At 40.5% G+C, this 16,478-nt stretch overlaps 1 protein-coding gene across 1 annotated transcript in view; it reads right to left on the bottom strand.

Moving 5' to 3' along the window:
• Positions 1 to 16,478, bottom strand: part of FTSHI1 (FtsH extracellular protease family) — a 324,012-nt gene that overhangs the window by 194,502 nt on the left and 113,032 nt on the right. The window contains exons 8-10 of the mRNA XM_089374484.1: positions 8,064 to 8,159; positions 7,801 to 7,929; positions 7,489 to 7,541 (exon numbers count right to left, since the gene is read on the bottom strand). Of these exons, the coding sequence (XP_089230610.1) occupies positions 7,489 to 7,541; positions 7,801 to 7,929; positions 8,064 to 8,159 (278 nt within the window). The remainder of the gene's footprint in view (positions 1 to 7,488; positions 7,542 to 7,800; positions 7,930 to 8,063; positions 8,160 to 16,478) is intronic.

Below are 16,478 nucleotides of genomic sequence, written 5' to 3'. Positions count from 1 at the left end.
TCAAGTATGGGTAGATGTTATGGTGGAGGAATACAGTTCCATAATGGTCAATGATGTCTAGGAAGTGGTACCTAGGCCTCAGGACAAGGCAGTTGTAGGTTCGAGATGGCTCTACAAAGTCAAATACGCTGCAGATAGCAGTGTGGAAAAACACAAAGCCAAGTTTGTGGCTAAAGGGTATGCTCAAAAGGAAGGGATAGACTACGAAGAAACCTTCACCCCAGTAGCTAGGTATACTTCTATTAGATCTGTCATATCCCTTACAGCACAGGTGGGGTCGAAGATTCACCCGATGGATGTCAAGACGGCGTTCTTCAATGAGGTGATAGAAGAATAAGTATACATTGAACAACCAGAGGGTTTTGAGACACATGAGAAGAAATCTCATGTATGCAGGTTGAAGAAAGCCTTGTATGGGCTTACACAGGCACCTAGAGCATGGTACGGTCGAATTGATGGCTACTTGTAGAAGATGGGATTCGTCAAGAGTGGCGCAGATCCTAATCTCTACTATCTTGTTGTAGAAAATGAGCCTCTAATCCTAGTGTTATATGTGGATGATATTTTCCTCACAGGCTCATCCAAGCTCATCAAAGATTGCAAGGAGAACCTAGCCACCGAATTCGACATCAAGGATTTGCGACGGATGCATTATTTCCTAGGGTTGGAAGTTTGGTAACAAAAGGGTGAAATTTTCCTGGGACAAGGGAGATACACTACAGACACTTTGAAAAGGTTCAAAATGCAGGATTGTAGACCTATGGCTACTCCAATGATAACCAACTGGAAGAAGATTGATGCATCTGAAGATAAATAAGTCGATCCCCCCTTGTACAGGCAACTCATAGGGTCCATGATGTATCTGGTCAACACCAGGCCAGACATTTGTTACGTTGTCAACAAGCTCAGGCAGTTCATGGTGGAACCAAATAGGGCGCACTGGGCAGCATCCAAGCATGTTCTCAGATATATAAGAAGAACAGTCGAGCATGGACTAATGTACACCCAAGGCAATGACATCAGGCTGAGCGGGTTCACTGATGCAGATTGGGTTGGAAGTTCAGTAGATCGGAAAAGTATCACTGGGTATTGTTTCAACATTGGATCAGGAATGACCTCCTGGTGTAGTAGGAAACAGAAATTCGTGGCTCTAAGCTCAGTTGAAGATGAATATATGGCAGCTAGCATAGTTTCGTGTGAAGCCATATGGCTTAGGAAATTGCTTGTGAATCTATTCAAGAGAAAGACAGAAGCGACCAGTATTTTGTATGATAATCAAAGTTGCATCAAGCTCTCTGAGAATCCAATCTTTCATGATCAGTCGGAGCACATTGATAGCAGGTGTCACTTCGTCAGAAAACTGTGTCCAACAAGGGGTTGTACATTTAATGTACACCCCAAGAGGAGAATAGGTGGCAGACATCCTCACCGAAGAATAAAGTTTGTTTATTTCAGGGAGAAGATAGGGATGGTGAAGAATCTGTTTCAGTAGCAGAAGCGGATAGTATAAGGAGCCGCACTGTAGCAGTTAGCAGTGGCAGTGCTATGGGCAGCATGATGCAGCACATTCAGAGGGAGCTGCAGTACAGATGTAGCAGTGACAGTTGCAATGTCATGGGCAGCAATACAGGTTGCAGTAGCGCAATAGGTGAGCGGCAGTAGGCTGAGCATCAAAAGCACAGAGGACCGATGTTAGGGATCAGCATGATGCTTCTATTGGGAAGTATTGCTAGAGCACATTCCTTGCTAAGAGGGAGTGTTGATTTTGGGTAGAATGGGATGTGCTCTAGCTCCGAAATTTTGTGGAGGGGCTAGAACGCATGAGATCTCCAAGACCCATAAATTGTTTGTTGAAATTCCACCCGGATGAGGAGTTATTAAAATAAATTAATATTTTTAATGGGTTCCTAAGTCTAAACTTAGGAAAATAAAAATATTAATGGGTATTAATAAATATATGGGTGAGAAGCTTCTAAGAGATGAGGATCAAGTCTTTTTTAATCTTAGTCGTTAATTAGAGACTTAATCTCGGTCGTTGATTTATCAACTAGGAAAAGTATAAGAGAAGACTTGAGAGTCATTTGGAGATACACTGGGCAAATACCCAGTAACCCGAGGGAAATCGATTCTCAAGGAGAAGGAGTTCGACTTCACAGGGAGAGTTGCAGGGTGAAGGAAGAGGAAGGTTTCAGCATCAGTCATAGACTAAGGAGGAGGTGATGCAATGCCTCAGAGAGATGGCGCAGAGGGAGAGCTCTGAGAGACAGCACAGGCAGGGATGAGATCTCACGCAGTCCTCACGCAAATGATGCAGGGGTGACGTTGTGAAGGATAAAGGGTGTCTGTGGTGTCATAATTTCTCCTAGTTGAGGAGGAAAATTATCTCAGGTGTTTTCTTGAAGGTTTCTCTATGTACTGCAGAATTATTCCTTGTAAAGAGATTGTTGCTGAAGAATAATAAATAAACCCTCATTTGCTGCGTCGATTTTCCCACATTGGGTTTTTCTGGGGACAATTGTCCAAAAATAACTATGTTGATGTGGTTGATTCTTGTACTTGTATATCACTGTTATTTATCTCTATGCTATTATGTGATAATTGCACTAGAATTTATTTTAATGTTTGCTGAAGGGTTTTGTAAACAACTTATTGTGAGAAATAAGTAGGAGAAATAGATCAATTACTGCAATAGAATTTCGTGTCAGAAATTTTCACACTTCCATCTTGTTCACTACCTCCCCAATCGGAATTTGTATACCCAATCAGTTGAACATCATTTCTTCGGTCATACTTCAGACAGTAGTGGATGGTTCCTTGTAGATAACTCAAAATTGTTTTGCTGCCACCCAATGATCATGCTTCAGCCCCACTTGGAATAACTAAGAACATTTACTGCAAAGCATATGTCTAGTCGAGTGTTCACCAAGTACATTAGTGAGCCAATGAGTTGTCTATACTTGGAACTTGGAAGGATCCACAGGGATATATTCGAAACTTCCTAGTCTCTAAGTTAGTGATCATCAGAGTAGTCATAGGTTTGCAGTCCATCATGTCAAATATTTTCAGTATCTCGATCACGTACTTTCCTTGACCCAAGAAAACTTCATTAGGTCATTGCCCGACTTCAAGTCCCAAGTAATAATGCATCATCCCGAGACCGTTCATGTCAAATTTTGTTGCCAAAAGCTTCTTACATTCTTCAATTCGTCCCTCTACATCAATCAAGAGAGACGATCATCCACATAGAAGAATAATTACAGGTTCTCCATCTACAACCTTGATATAAAGGTTCGAATCAGCAGAACTTTTTGTGAAGCCTATTCTTTGAAGGTATGCATCCATTCTAGCATACCATGCCCTTGGTGCTTGCTTTAGGCTATATAATGTCTTCTTCAATCTGCAAACATATGCCTTTATGTCTTTGACTTCGAATCCCAAGAGTTGCTCTATGTATACTTCTTCATCTATAGTGCCATTCAGAAACACAGTCTTGACATCCATTTGGTGGATGTTGCATCCCATTGATGCTACCAGAGAGACTAATGATCGAATTGTTGTATATCTTGTTGCTGGAGCAAATGTCTCTTCATAGTCAATGCCTTCAAGTTGAGAGAAGCCTCTAGCCACAAATCTTACTTTATACTACCATCAGTTGCATGTTTAATCTTATAGATCCATTTGGAAGTAACCACAGATTTATCTTTGGGCCTAGGTACGATCTCTCAGACTCCATTCTTCATTATAGATTGATATTCTTCATTCATGGCATCCTTCCATTCACGATGATTTATAGCCTCTTCAAAGGAGGATGGTTTTGCTTCTATTAGTTTTCTCATGTATACAACATACCCAGAATATCTCTTTGGTTTCTTGCTTTCCTTGAATGAGACTGTTGTTGCTCCATGACCTTCCACATCCAGTAGTGTAGATCTCTACCAATTAGGTTTTTTCCTTGTTACAGGAATGACCACAGGTTGAATAGGTTCACTGGGACCTTCTTCTTCATGTTGTGATTCTTCTTTCCCTTGGTCAGCTTCTTCCTCAAATATTGGAAGTTCTTCGTCATCAGAGTCTATGGAAAGTTCTTTTGATTTCTTGAATGTTAAGCTCTCATCAAATATGACATCACGACTAACTTCAATGTGATGTCCATCTTTCATATAGATCCTATAAGCTTTTGATGAGTTGTTATACCCTAGAAATATACCCTTCATGCCAAAAGGGTCTAGTTTCTTTCTTTTGTCCTTTGGAATATGGATATATACAAGACACTGGAAGATCCAGAGATGATCTACATATGGTTTCTTTCCAATAAACACTTCTTCTGGAGTTTGTTGTCAAGAGATCTGTGGGGACTTCGATTTTGAATGTAGACAGTTATCTTCATGGCTTCTCCCCGCAAAAACTTAGGTAGATCCTAATCCTGTAACATTGGCTTTACACTTTCTTCAATGGATCTATTCTTTCTTTTTGCAACTCCATTTTGTTTGGGATTTACTTTGTTCTGCTCAATATCCTGGATGAACAAGAAGTAGATGTCGGTTGCTATAAGCACCACTGAGACCGAATACATAGCTACGAGTATGATCTCGTATGAAGCTGCCTGGTTGTGGAAGCTCTTCAGTGAGCTGTTTGTACACACGATGGATACCACTGTGATCTTCTGTGTCAACCAGGGGCGGATTTGATTGTTGAGGAATCCCGTATTCTAAAATTGCTTCAACGTATAGACATCAAATACTACCTTATCTAAGATATGGTACATCGATGAGCGAGGAGGCTCCATCGCATTGAGACTAATGTACAGGTCACAGACATTCTGTCAAAGCCCCGAGGAAAGGTCAAATTTGTGACTTTCCCGAACAACTTGGAGTCGTTGAGAGACCTTCTTATAAGGGTCCTGCATGTTGCATGCATTGAGATCTAGGAGCTCCGGGGGGCTTGGGATACCACTGCAACTACACGCGACCATAGGGCAAGTCACCCTCCCCTAATTGTGCACTGTGTACAGGGTGAATGGCTCAGCCTTCCCCTGTGATACCCCGAGGCGACTTAGGGGCAGGATGATTAGTTCTCCTATCGAGGCATACTACCCATGCAGTCTGGGACTCATGGGAAGTACCTCTCATCTTATCAATGAGCAGGGAAATGGGGTTAAGGACCATAGTAGTACTATCGATGGACGCATCGTTGTACCTACCGTACTCCCTATTCTAGGATGACCTCCATTGTTCTGGGATCAGTATGAGTGGTTTGAGACACTCTCTTGTGATATTGATCTGGGATCAATAAAACTGACTTTGGGTCAGTAGATAATGGTATGAGACATTCTCGATCAATTCTTCTTCTTCATGGTTCAGCAGAGCAGTGCAAAGCACTGACGGCAGAGATAGTATAGTCGGACATATGGATCAGCGGATGGAGTTCTCGCTAGTTGAGAGTGGGAGTGTTAAAATTGGCAACTAGGGCCAAACTCCATGTGGGTCATCTTATTAACAGCAGCTGATATTTTTCTGGATCCCTCACAAGGAAAGGTGTAGGATTGATCTAAGGATCATCTAATTCCGATAAGTATTCATGGAGATATGAATTTATTTGTGTTATGGGATAATTTGTCAAGGTTGGCCAGCAACCAAATCAACCCCACATGTGCTCAACATTTTAGTATAAATAGAGGTGCCTTGAAAATAATTTGGAGACACTCACTTGGGATCTCTTCCTCTCTACTTGTCTTTGGGTTTTAGTGGGAGGAGAGATCCTAAGGGACAATGTTGCCCTAATGGAGAAAGGTTCTACGCTATCATAGGAGATTCCCTAGAAGGCTCTACGTTGTCATGGAGGACAGCCCTTATCTCAGCCACAAGGAAGCCCTAACGCTGCCCTATGGAGAAGTACGCAGTCAAGAAGGGCAGCAACGTAAGCCCTCTAATGCAGCCATGGTAGAAGCCTAAGTACCCTACGTGGAGGAGAAAGAGTCCACCTACAGCAGCCCTAATCCCTAGCCGCAACAAGAAAGGGAGATTCTAAGACAACGTGAAGGAGGCTGAGTTCATCAATGGAGGTCGAGTTAACTGCTAGAGTTGTAGTGACACTTTGGTGGAGGCCGAGAGACTGTCATGGATGCCGAAGGCATAGTTTTATGTGGCTATAACCCTTGGAAAGGGCTACCGCAGCAAGGGATAGGCTTGTTGTAGCAAGCCGCAGTCCCTATCATACCTACAAGTCTTCATTATGAGGATGTAAGGCCTGCTGGGTTATGACAAGCCAACATGGGATGTAGGAGTGCTGAAGAAGGGTGATCGTAGCCTTGGTAGGGATGTTGCAGCTGATGCGTGAAGGCTGGTAGGACTGTCATTAATGCCCTAACCAATCCATGCCCACATTGTGAAGGTTGCCCAAATTGTTCTCCAGCGATGCAGCAAACAGCAGCATGATGTATGCAACTGCAAGTTCATGGTGTTGTAATAGTATAGCACATTGGGACAGCAGCAGTAGGTACTTGGTGCAGCAAGTACATAAAGCAGCTATGGTGCAGCAAGCACATGGGTGACAGCATGGTGCAGCAGTGGCACAAGGTACAACTGTGCTAAACACTGGGACAGCAGCGACAGCATGGTGCAGCAGTGGCACAAAGTACAACAGTGCCAAACACTGGGACAGCAGTGCAGCATAAGGTGCAATAGTATGATGTGTACAGCATGGTCATAAGGTCCAGCATTGTGATGATGGGTGCAACATGGTGCAGCGCCGTGAGGTACAGCATGATGACAAAATGCAGCACAATGATAGGTGAAGGAGTCCCCTTGGAGAATCAGTTGAAGCAGCATGTCTTCAATTGATCTCACGTATCATCTTCTTAGAGATGATCTATGCTCTTATCTAGATAAGTCAACTTGTAAATGTACTCTCTCTCTCTCTCTGCTGAACTATTGAAGAACATACAAGAAGAATTGATCAAGGGTTTCCCCACATTGGGGTTTGTCCCTGGCTAGCGCCACATCTTGTGTCCTCTTGTCTTCGCTTGTCTTCTACGATTTATGTTTATGTTCTATCTGCAGTTTATTTTAATGCTGATGTGATTGCTAATCTGGAAAAGATATTGAGTTAACTGTGAAAATTGAAATAAATTGCTCTAGCATAGAACATACCATAAATCAACACCATTCATAAAGAGTCATGTCCTTTGAGACATGTCAAATCTTAGTTATATTGTATTATCATTATTAGTTATAATTATTGTACACATAATTAAGCTCATAACACACAATCAAAACATAAAATGCAAGAGAAATCAAGTCAAACAAATGCTCCCATTAATCCATGTTGCACATACATTAAAAAAAATAAAAATAAAAACTGGTAATTTATGACAATTTTATTCTACTTGCATGGAAAATTTGCACTAAGACTTGCAAACCAGAAACTAAATGACTTGACCAACCAAAAATCAATAGGTTAAACCCAAACAAATGAGTGGCCAGTACTCACTTTGCTCCTAAAGCATCAATTTCATCAATGAACACCACTGAGGGTTTGTTTACCTGCAATCAAAGATGTATAAGTCTGACACCTTCACAGACTAAAAACACCTTAAAAAATCAGTTTCTATTCCAAAAACCCTGACTGTAAAGTTTTAAAGAAAATGACAATCAAAATTTAACAGTAAAAATCACAACACAAGTATATCATGTCATCGTTTTAACAATAATGTCATTGTTTGAACAAACCGCAAAGGATATTTTATGGGTTACCTACAATCATCGGTAAAGCACCAACCATAGAAACAAGAACATTATTCACCTTTGCTCTTTTAAAGAGGTCACGGACACGAGCTGCACCAACTCCAACAAGCACTTCAACAAACTCAGACCCAGCCATTTGGTAGAAAGGTACACCTGCTTCTCCAGCTATTGCCTTTGCCAACAAAGTCTGCACAAGTAAGAAATTACAACATAATAAGCTCTCTCTGTGCAAAGAGTAAAACATAACTATCAATATAGAGATGTGCAAACATGTTAGATGATTCTTCTTATCCAGAAATATCAATATAGGAACAGTTATACCTTTCCACAGCCTGGCGGACCTGCTAAGAGTACCCCATGTGGAGCTTTTGTTCCTATTTTATTGTACAATTCTGGATTCCTCAAATATCTCACCAACTGACAGAAACAACAGTCAAGTTGAAAAAAGAAATCACCATCCAATAGGCATTATCATATTATGATTCATCCACATAAAAACAATGTTAGTTTTATGGGTCAAAGTACTTCGTGAAGATAACAAAAAAGATGTCACCTATATGTTACCCTAGAGTGTACATAAAAGAAAAAATAATTCAACCAAAAAGGAGAAATATGCAAATATATCAATATATAACCACAAGTAATCACTCGGAAAGGTAAAAACCAAAAATAAATAAATAAATGGAACCTAGAATGTACATAACAAACAGAATTAAATACATGTATAATTATAAAAATTATTTACAACAGATGTATAGAAATCTGTGAAAATTGTGGTCATACAAAACTAGTTGAAGCAAAGAAGTATTGGTTACTTAAATGTGAAAGTTACAAATCTGCAATGCAGCCCCATCATTGCAATTGCAAGCACTAAAAGCCAACAAGACATAGATGCTTAAACAAGGTTGCCAAAAGGACTTAAAAGTTGTAAGATGTATGCTTTTGTAACATTACCTCTAACTATTGTAGTATCTTTTAGAGTCCTGTTATCGCAAAATCTACCAGCCTAGTGCAAAGCCTCGCCACACACTCTAGGTCTAGAGCAACATTGAGATCAGCCACCACTGTCACCTTAGTGGTTGTTTCCCTGCTGTTTTGTGGTACAATTTATCCTCACAAGGGAGGCTTCCCTAACAGGCCTCAGAGATTAACCCAAGGATCCCGAGATAAATACCCTCCTAGGAATCTGTTAATTAGACAACCCAGAAATATATTCAACAAGGTAGGGCTTCAGGTGAAAATAAAGTAGCGAATTCAAAAAACCTATGGTTAAGTCTAAAGGATTGGACTAAGTCTTGGACATGCTCAAATAGATTACAAACACATGATAGTGCTAATTAAACAATTGCTGTTATAAATTAGGGTTTGGGATAAAGACACTTTACCGCATGCAAAATTTATGACTACAAAATAAAAATAGCCTATAAATGAGAATAAACAATAAAATATCAAAGGCTATTATATAGGTAAACAAAAGAAAGGCAAAAACAAATTTTTCAATCATTGAAAATTGAAATGCACAAAACAGCTAGGAAACCCTAGATGTTAGCCCTAGAATTATGGCTGAAAATGAATAAAAAATATATTTTTACTTTTTCAATTTAATAAATGCAAACCCTAACACTAGGTATATGACATTTAAGGTGTTTTATGCTATTTAATGTAAATTTTAATAAACACTAACCCTAGTTTACCATGAAAAATAAGAAAAGATAAAATTTAAAGAAAATTGACACACAATGACTAGTGCCTTCAATCAATTGGGTATATGGAATCAAAAGAGCAACGTAAAATGTGGTAGACCTCGAACAGAGCGAGAAAGAGAGAGGAAAACCTCTCAATCTATCCCTAGCGACTTCCACAAAGACGAGATTTAAAGTCGAGCAATATTATTTTAAGTTTCAATGATGGATACTTGGTGACAAATCTTGCACATGGAGATTTTAGAGCCAACAAAGATACAACAGATCATGACGACTTCATACAACCCTAATTGTACAAGATTAGCAAAACAGAACACCTTTAACAAACCATCACTTCATCAATCCAAAGAAAGTCCATCTATGCAATTTTATCTTCTCCAAGACAATTCACAAGCCTAGTGATCCATTGCGTCCAAGACAGAAAAAAGAACTAGTGCACACTCCTTCACAAGAGATAAATGAATGTGTGTGACAATGATCCTCCTAAATTTGACTTCCCTCTATTTATGTAAGGGAAACCAAGTCGATTTAGGGTAGAATACACTAAAAGCCCTAAAATAATACTTTTAAGTGTCTAAAGTTAAGTAGGTCACAATCCTCCCTGAAAGATAGCCCTCATAAAGATAAAACATAAGAATTAGAGTCTATTTAGCCACACATTGGAGTAAAAGGACCTCCAAGTGTGTCATAATCATCATCATCATGACCGCTCCTCACTCAAAGCCATCTCCTCAAAAAGAAGGTGTACAATGGTTAAGAAAAAACCCTCTAGCTAAAGATATCTCCATGAGCCAAGCCCACATCCTCATCCTAAGCCTCACCATGTGTAAAGTTCCTGGTCTCTTGTCACTATGAGGTGTATGAGTTATGGCTTGTTTCCTTGCTTCAAAGTTTGTTTGGGGATAAGTATGTTTAGAATTTTAATGGAGTTGATGTGTCCATGTAAAGATACTTATAGCCTAGGAAACCGGATTCGTTCAAAACCATCGACGAATCCCGAATCGGTCGAATCGGACACGATTCTATGCCGATTCGTGTCAGGATTGGAGGGCACGTCGTGTCCAATGTTGCACAAAGCGGAAGCGAAGCGGAAGCGAAGCGGAAGCGTTTTTTGGAAGCGGGGACGCCGAAGCGTCATTTTCCAAAAATCTAGGAAGCGAAGCGTCCGCAGAAGCGTCTACTATATATATATATATATATTTTTATAGTTTTTTGCATGTATACTCAAAACAAACATCCCAAATACCAAATTAATTGTAGAAGACATGAAAACATGCATATTTTTGCATAAATCAAGATAGATATAACATCCATTGTACATTAATGATTAATTATTCGAGCATCAACCATTTAGATGCATCAACCATCTAGAATCTAGATTCTTCTCCTCTTGTCTAGCCTTTGCCTCTACCTCGATTGTCTAGGGATATTAGTCAACATTGCCCAATTTTGATCAAACTACCTAATTCAAGACTTAAAATATGGTATAAAAAGCTTAACATGCTTGATCGATGATTTTGACTTGATTGAAAGGTAATTTTTTGCTAAGGGCGTGCCGCGTGACAAAGGAGTTCATCAATAACACCACCAACACTAGGGTACATATAGGGCTTGGTGCTCTTGATTAAATGCTAATCGCATACCTTCATACTTGATATAATCTAATGAAATGCCACAATCCCATTGATCCTGAATTCCTGAAAACTGTTAAGTCTGCTGAATTTTGAATAGGATATGAAATTCTATTTTCTCCATATGAAGTCCAATGAGGTTGGAACCACTCTCAAACATCCTGAGTCATTTCATGGTAATGTTAAAAATTTAAGTAAAAGGATGAAAATGAAAAATAAAGGAGAATGTCACTTTTACTTTAAGAATTTAACATTACCATGAGGGAGCATCTGCTATATTTATATTTTTTTTGCCTTCATTCGTCACCCTAACCCAAGGTGGACCCACCCCCAACAAGCAAACTCACCTAAAATTAAAAAAAAAAAAAAATTGAAAAAAAAACGATTTTCTAAACGCTTTTCCGGAAGCGTACGCTTCCTCCTCCGAAGCGCCACGCTTCCGATGCCCGAAGCGCCGTACGAAGCGCGCTTCGGCGCTTCGGAAGCAGCGCTTCCGTACAACGCTTCCAAATTTCCAGGAAGCGTCTAAAAATGCCGAAGCGGCGCTTCCGAATTCGGAAGCGCCGCTTTCGGCCAAGCTTCCTAGGCGCTTCCGTACGGGACGCGCTTCGGGGCTTGGAACCGTGGGGGGGGGGGGGGGGCGCTTCATGCAACACTGGTCGTGTCTTATTGTGGCACGTCGTGTCCAGTAACGTGCCCCAATTTACAAATCGTGTCTCGATTCCGAAAAGCGAGTCCTGGTTTTGCGATTCGTTTTGAGGGTTTGCGATTCGGTTTTAGGGTTCTGCAACGTTAAAAAGGGGCGTCCCTCTCAGCTCATTCACTCATTCTTTGTTGCTGCGAGGAGCGGACCGCCGATCGACCACAATCCACCCAACGTCAGGCATCGCCGCATCGTTAAACTGCAGGTAAGTAGGCACAGCCGCACAGGATCAGGAAACGAGCTTCAGAAAGATCGTCATCTTTATATAATACGAGCTACAATAAGAATATCATCTCTGTGTAATGAAAGCAGACCACCATATCTATGGAACAAGGCATTCTATCTTAGTGAATGAACAAATTTAAAGTTTTTTAGTTTTACATAGTTCAGAATTTGAAGTCTTGCCAAATAGTTCCGATCTTGCTGATAAAGTTACTGTTAATCATGTCATATCCTCAATGCCTCCACGAGTCCACAGTCCTTGACATATGGGCTTTTCCTGAATAGCCAGTCTTCAGAGATAGTTGATATTCCTGCTGAGTCTCCTAACCAAACTATGAAACATGAACCGGGCAATAGTCTGGAGATATGGAAGTCTCAGCAACAGGTGTTGACATCGCTCACTGAAGATAAAATGCCCATTTCTAAAATAAATTGCCAGACTTCTTTGTCAGAGGATGGTCAGCTCTCAACTGTAGCTGTTATTAAAAAACACGAGTTTTTACCATCTGAACCGACATCTGTCAGAGGCTGGAAAATTTCAGAACGAATCTTAAAATTCTGCAGTTCTATTCCTTCATATGCAGCTCCAGTGATGGAATATTTAGGTCGATTTAATGATTAAACAGTTTAAATTTCAATACAATAGTGATTCCAAGGTCAAGCCTTGCACAGCTTCAAAAAATTGTAGGTAGTGATGAGTATTATGTCTGCACATTAGGAAAAGATTCAAAGAACGTATTAGTCCATATATAGATAAGTAAATAACCTGTGGCTGTAGGCTGTCATCAATGAACTAAGCTAAGCATGCCCATAACTCAGTCAAATCCCAGTCCACTCAAATATAACAAGTTATATATATGTATATAAATTTAGGTAAATAGTTTCGTAATACAGCAGTTTGTTCATTTTTACAGCAGTTTGTTCATTTAAATTTTTACAGCAGTTTGTTCATTTTTTTTACAGGTTGAGGTAACATGGCTCAATCAAAGGCAGCAAGGAAGGGCAAGAATGTCATGGGTAGAGATGCTCTTCCTCCCCCAATATCATCAGAGTCTGCTGCAAGTAATGTTGAGGGAAGAGGACTTAAAGACAATGAAAAATATCCATTGTGGAAATATGTCACAAGAGAGGATGGGCCAAACAACAAGGGAAAGGGAGGAGGCAATGTGCAATGGAAATGCAACTTTTGTAACATTTCTTTCAAAAGCACATATTACCGTGTGAAATCACATTTGTTGGCTATACCTGGTTGTGGGATTGGATCTTGTAAAGTTATTACTTCACAAGAGAGAAAAGAACTGGAAAAGGAGGCCAATGTTGGTATGGAACATGTGGCACTGGCTTCAAAATCAAAAGCACCCAAGGGCAAGAATGAAGACCCCCTTCCATTTTTGAGGAAAGCCACCACCAAATTTCCATTTGAGAGTTCTACTTCTACTGGGGGACAAGCATTAAAAAGAAGATCACTTGGTCCAATGGACAGGATTTTCCAAAAAGAGAGACGGGAAGAGCTTGATCTCACCATTGCCTTCTTCTTCTATCAAAACTTCATATCATTTAATGTTGCACGTTCACCTTTATTTGTTGAGATGTGCCGAGCTCTAACTCAAGGGGCTCCAGCAGGGTATGTGCCTCCTGGGTCAGAGAAGCTGAGAACCACATTGTTGACGAAGGCAAAAAAAGAGGTGCAAAAAATGCTCGAGCTTATTAAGGCATCATGGCCAACATCTGGGGTTAGCATTGTTTCTGATGGATGGACAGATCCAGCACGACACCCAATCATCAACTTCATGGTGTCTTCCTTGAATGGTCTAGTTTTCCTGAAAGCAGTGGATACACTTGGCGAATACAAGGATGCACAATTTATGGGTGAGTTATTTATTAGAGTTGTTGAAGAGGTAGGTGTTGATTCTTGTGTGCAAATCATTACAGATAATGCACCTGTTTGCAAGGCGGCTGGCATGATTGTGGAAGCTAAATATCCACAAGTGTTTTGGACACCTTGCATTGTCCATTCATTGAACTTAGCACTGAAATCCATTGCTTCTGATGTGCTTTGGATTGGAAGCATTATTGAGGATGCAAGACATATCCGTAACTTTGTGCAAAATCATACAAATGCCCTCACTATCTACAAGGAGTACAGCAATCTATCATTGTTGAAGATTGTTGATACACGGTTTGCATCTTCATTCATGATGTTGAAGAGGTTGAGGGAGGTCAAGACTGCTCTTGGGTCCATGGTTATTTCTGAGTTTTGGTCTTTTTGGAGAAAGACAGATCAGGCAGCCTCTAAAAGAGTGAAGGACACGGTACTAGATGATGCTTGGTGGGAGAGGGTAGATCTAATTATTCGGATCATGGACCCTATCATCTCTTTGCTTCGAGTTGCAGATACAGACAAACCCATCCTAGGAGAGGTTTATGAGGGATGGGATTCCATGATTGAGTCTGTGAGGAGCATTATTCTACAGAGTGAGTGCCCCCAGTATGAGACATCACCAGAGACCTTCTGCGATACCATACATGATATTCTTGTCCGCAGATGGGACAAGAATTGTACACCTTTACATTGTTTGGCTCACTCATTGAACCCCAAATACTACAGCCATGAGTGGCTGAATGGTGGACCTTCCCGCAGATTCCCTCCTCACATGGATGGTGAAATCTCACAGGGGAGGAAAGAGGCATTGAGGCGGATTTATCAGGATAGTGCATTGCTTGCTGAGGTGGAGGATGCCTTTGCAGAGTTTTCCACTGGCACTGGTCGATTTGGAGGTTATGATGTGATTAGAGACAGGGGGCTTAAGAAGCCCTACTCTTGGTGGGCAAATCATGGGGCAACAAGCCCTCCTCTTCAACAGTTAGCCATGAGGCTCCTCTCTCAGGTGACTTCATCCTCTTGTTGCGAGAGGAATTGGAGCACATATGGGAATTTGCATACTGTGAAGAAGAGCAGGCTTGAGCAGTCCAGGGCAGAGACAATGGTGTATGTGCACACCAACCTTCGTCTTATTTACAGGCAGAGGGAAGAGTGGTTGAGGGGAAAGACAAAGATGTGGGATGTCTTTCCTGAAGATATGGGTCTGGACACCACTGTTGAGTTGGCATTGGCCAACATGGATCTCGGTGATCCAGTGCTAGACCCTATTAGTTTTGATGACTTAGAGGGGTCAACCTCCATACCAGCAGATGCAGAGGCGACTATGGATACAGGGGAGGAGGATGCAGAGGAGAGCAGTGGGGACCATGATGATGGGGACAGTGATGCTGATTCTGATGCTGATTGATGCCTTGAGGCTTGTATACCTATAGTTGTTTTATATTTTCTATTTCTATTTGCCATTGGCATTGCACCAACACTACCTATGTAACAGATTTTGATTTGATGACTTAATGAGAAAACTACAGTTGTCAGTGTGTTTATCTTACTATCTTGTAAGTTGTAGTTGTAAGTTGTCTTTCAGTTATGAATTATGAATCATGATTTAAATTTTTAATAGATTTATCATTTATGTGACCAGTACCACTGACATTTATTTGAATTTTGTATGTACTATGCATGCTAATAGCTATAGATGAAGATCTATGTTTGAAATCAATAAATTTGTATCATTAATTAAAATTTGTGTAAGAAATATGCTAATAACTAATTTTTAATATATATATATATATATATATATTTTAAATTTTTAAATATATATATATATATATATATATATATATTTTTAATAAAATATTATATAACGTGTCTTGTTCCGGGGGTCAGCGTGTCCCGAATCTGACACCACGAATCCCGAATCCTACGTGTCTCGAATCCCCGTGTCAGGTGACTTAGCTTATAGCTTATTACCAAATGCAACAGAGGAAAACAAAGGTACATATAAGGAAACCAACTGAACTTTATTTTGTAGACTAAGTTGATTGCCCAAGCCTAATATACTCCTGAGTTGTTTCTACATGTGCATTATGAAGTTGCCACCACAATCTAGATTTTGAACAATGGCTCTATCAATACCCCGCCTTATGGAATGAGTGGGACTCCCAAAAAACGTCCAGAATGAATGATTGCTAAGATCTCTCACTGAGCACACTCAGTTATAGGAAAGGCATTGAGTTTGATCTACGTATGGACCCCCACAACAACGATACCCCTTAGCTAGAAGTGGCTCCGCACAGCTGCTTCAACCCCCCTTGAATGGCTAGAAGTGGCTTGGCATAGATACTTCAACGCCCCTTGTTCCTTCGATGAGGCCCCTACCACACTGTAGATACTACCTCGAAGGATGGCCACGACCCCTACCCAAAAAAAACTTCCCTGATCTAGTTGATACGCTTCCCTAAATCTTCATGTGAGCTCCAGGCCTCATAATACTAACATTGTTCACTATTCTCAAGCCCCAACTTACCCACATTGAATCCACTGCTTCCTTGTCTCAATGAGCGTGGGCAGTTATGGTTGTCGATTTTTGCGTAG

The sequence above is a fragment of the Pinus tabuliformis genome, chromosome 8 (assembly GCF_031772625.1).
Source record: "Pinus tabuliformis cultivar Carrire ecotype Pingquan chromosome 8, CPIR1, whole genome shotgun sequence".
NCBI classification, from domain to species: Eukaryota; Viridiplantae; Streptophyta; class Pinopsida; order Pinales; family Pinaceae; genus Pinus; species Pinus tabuliformis.
This window is presented reverse-complemented; position numbering and strand designations above follow the sequence as displayed.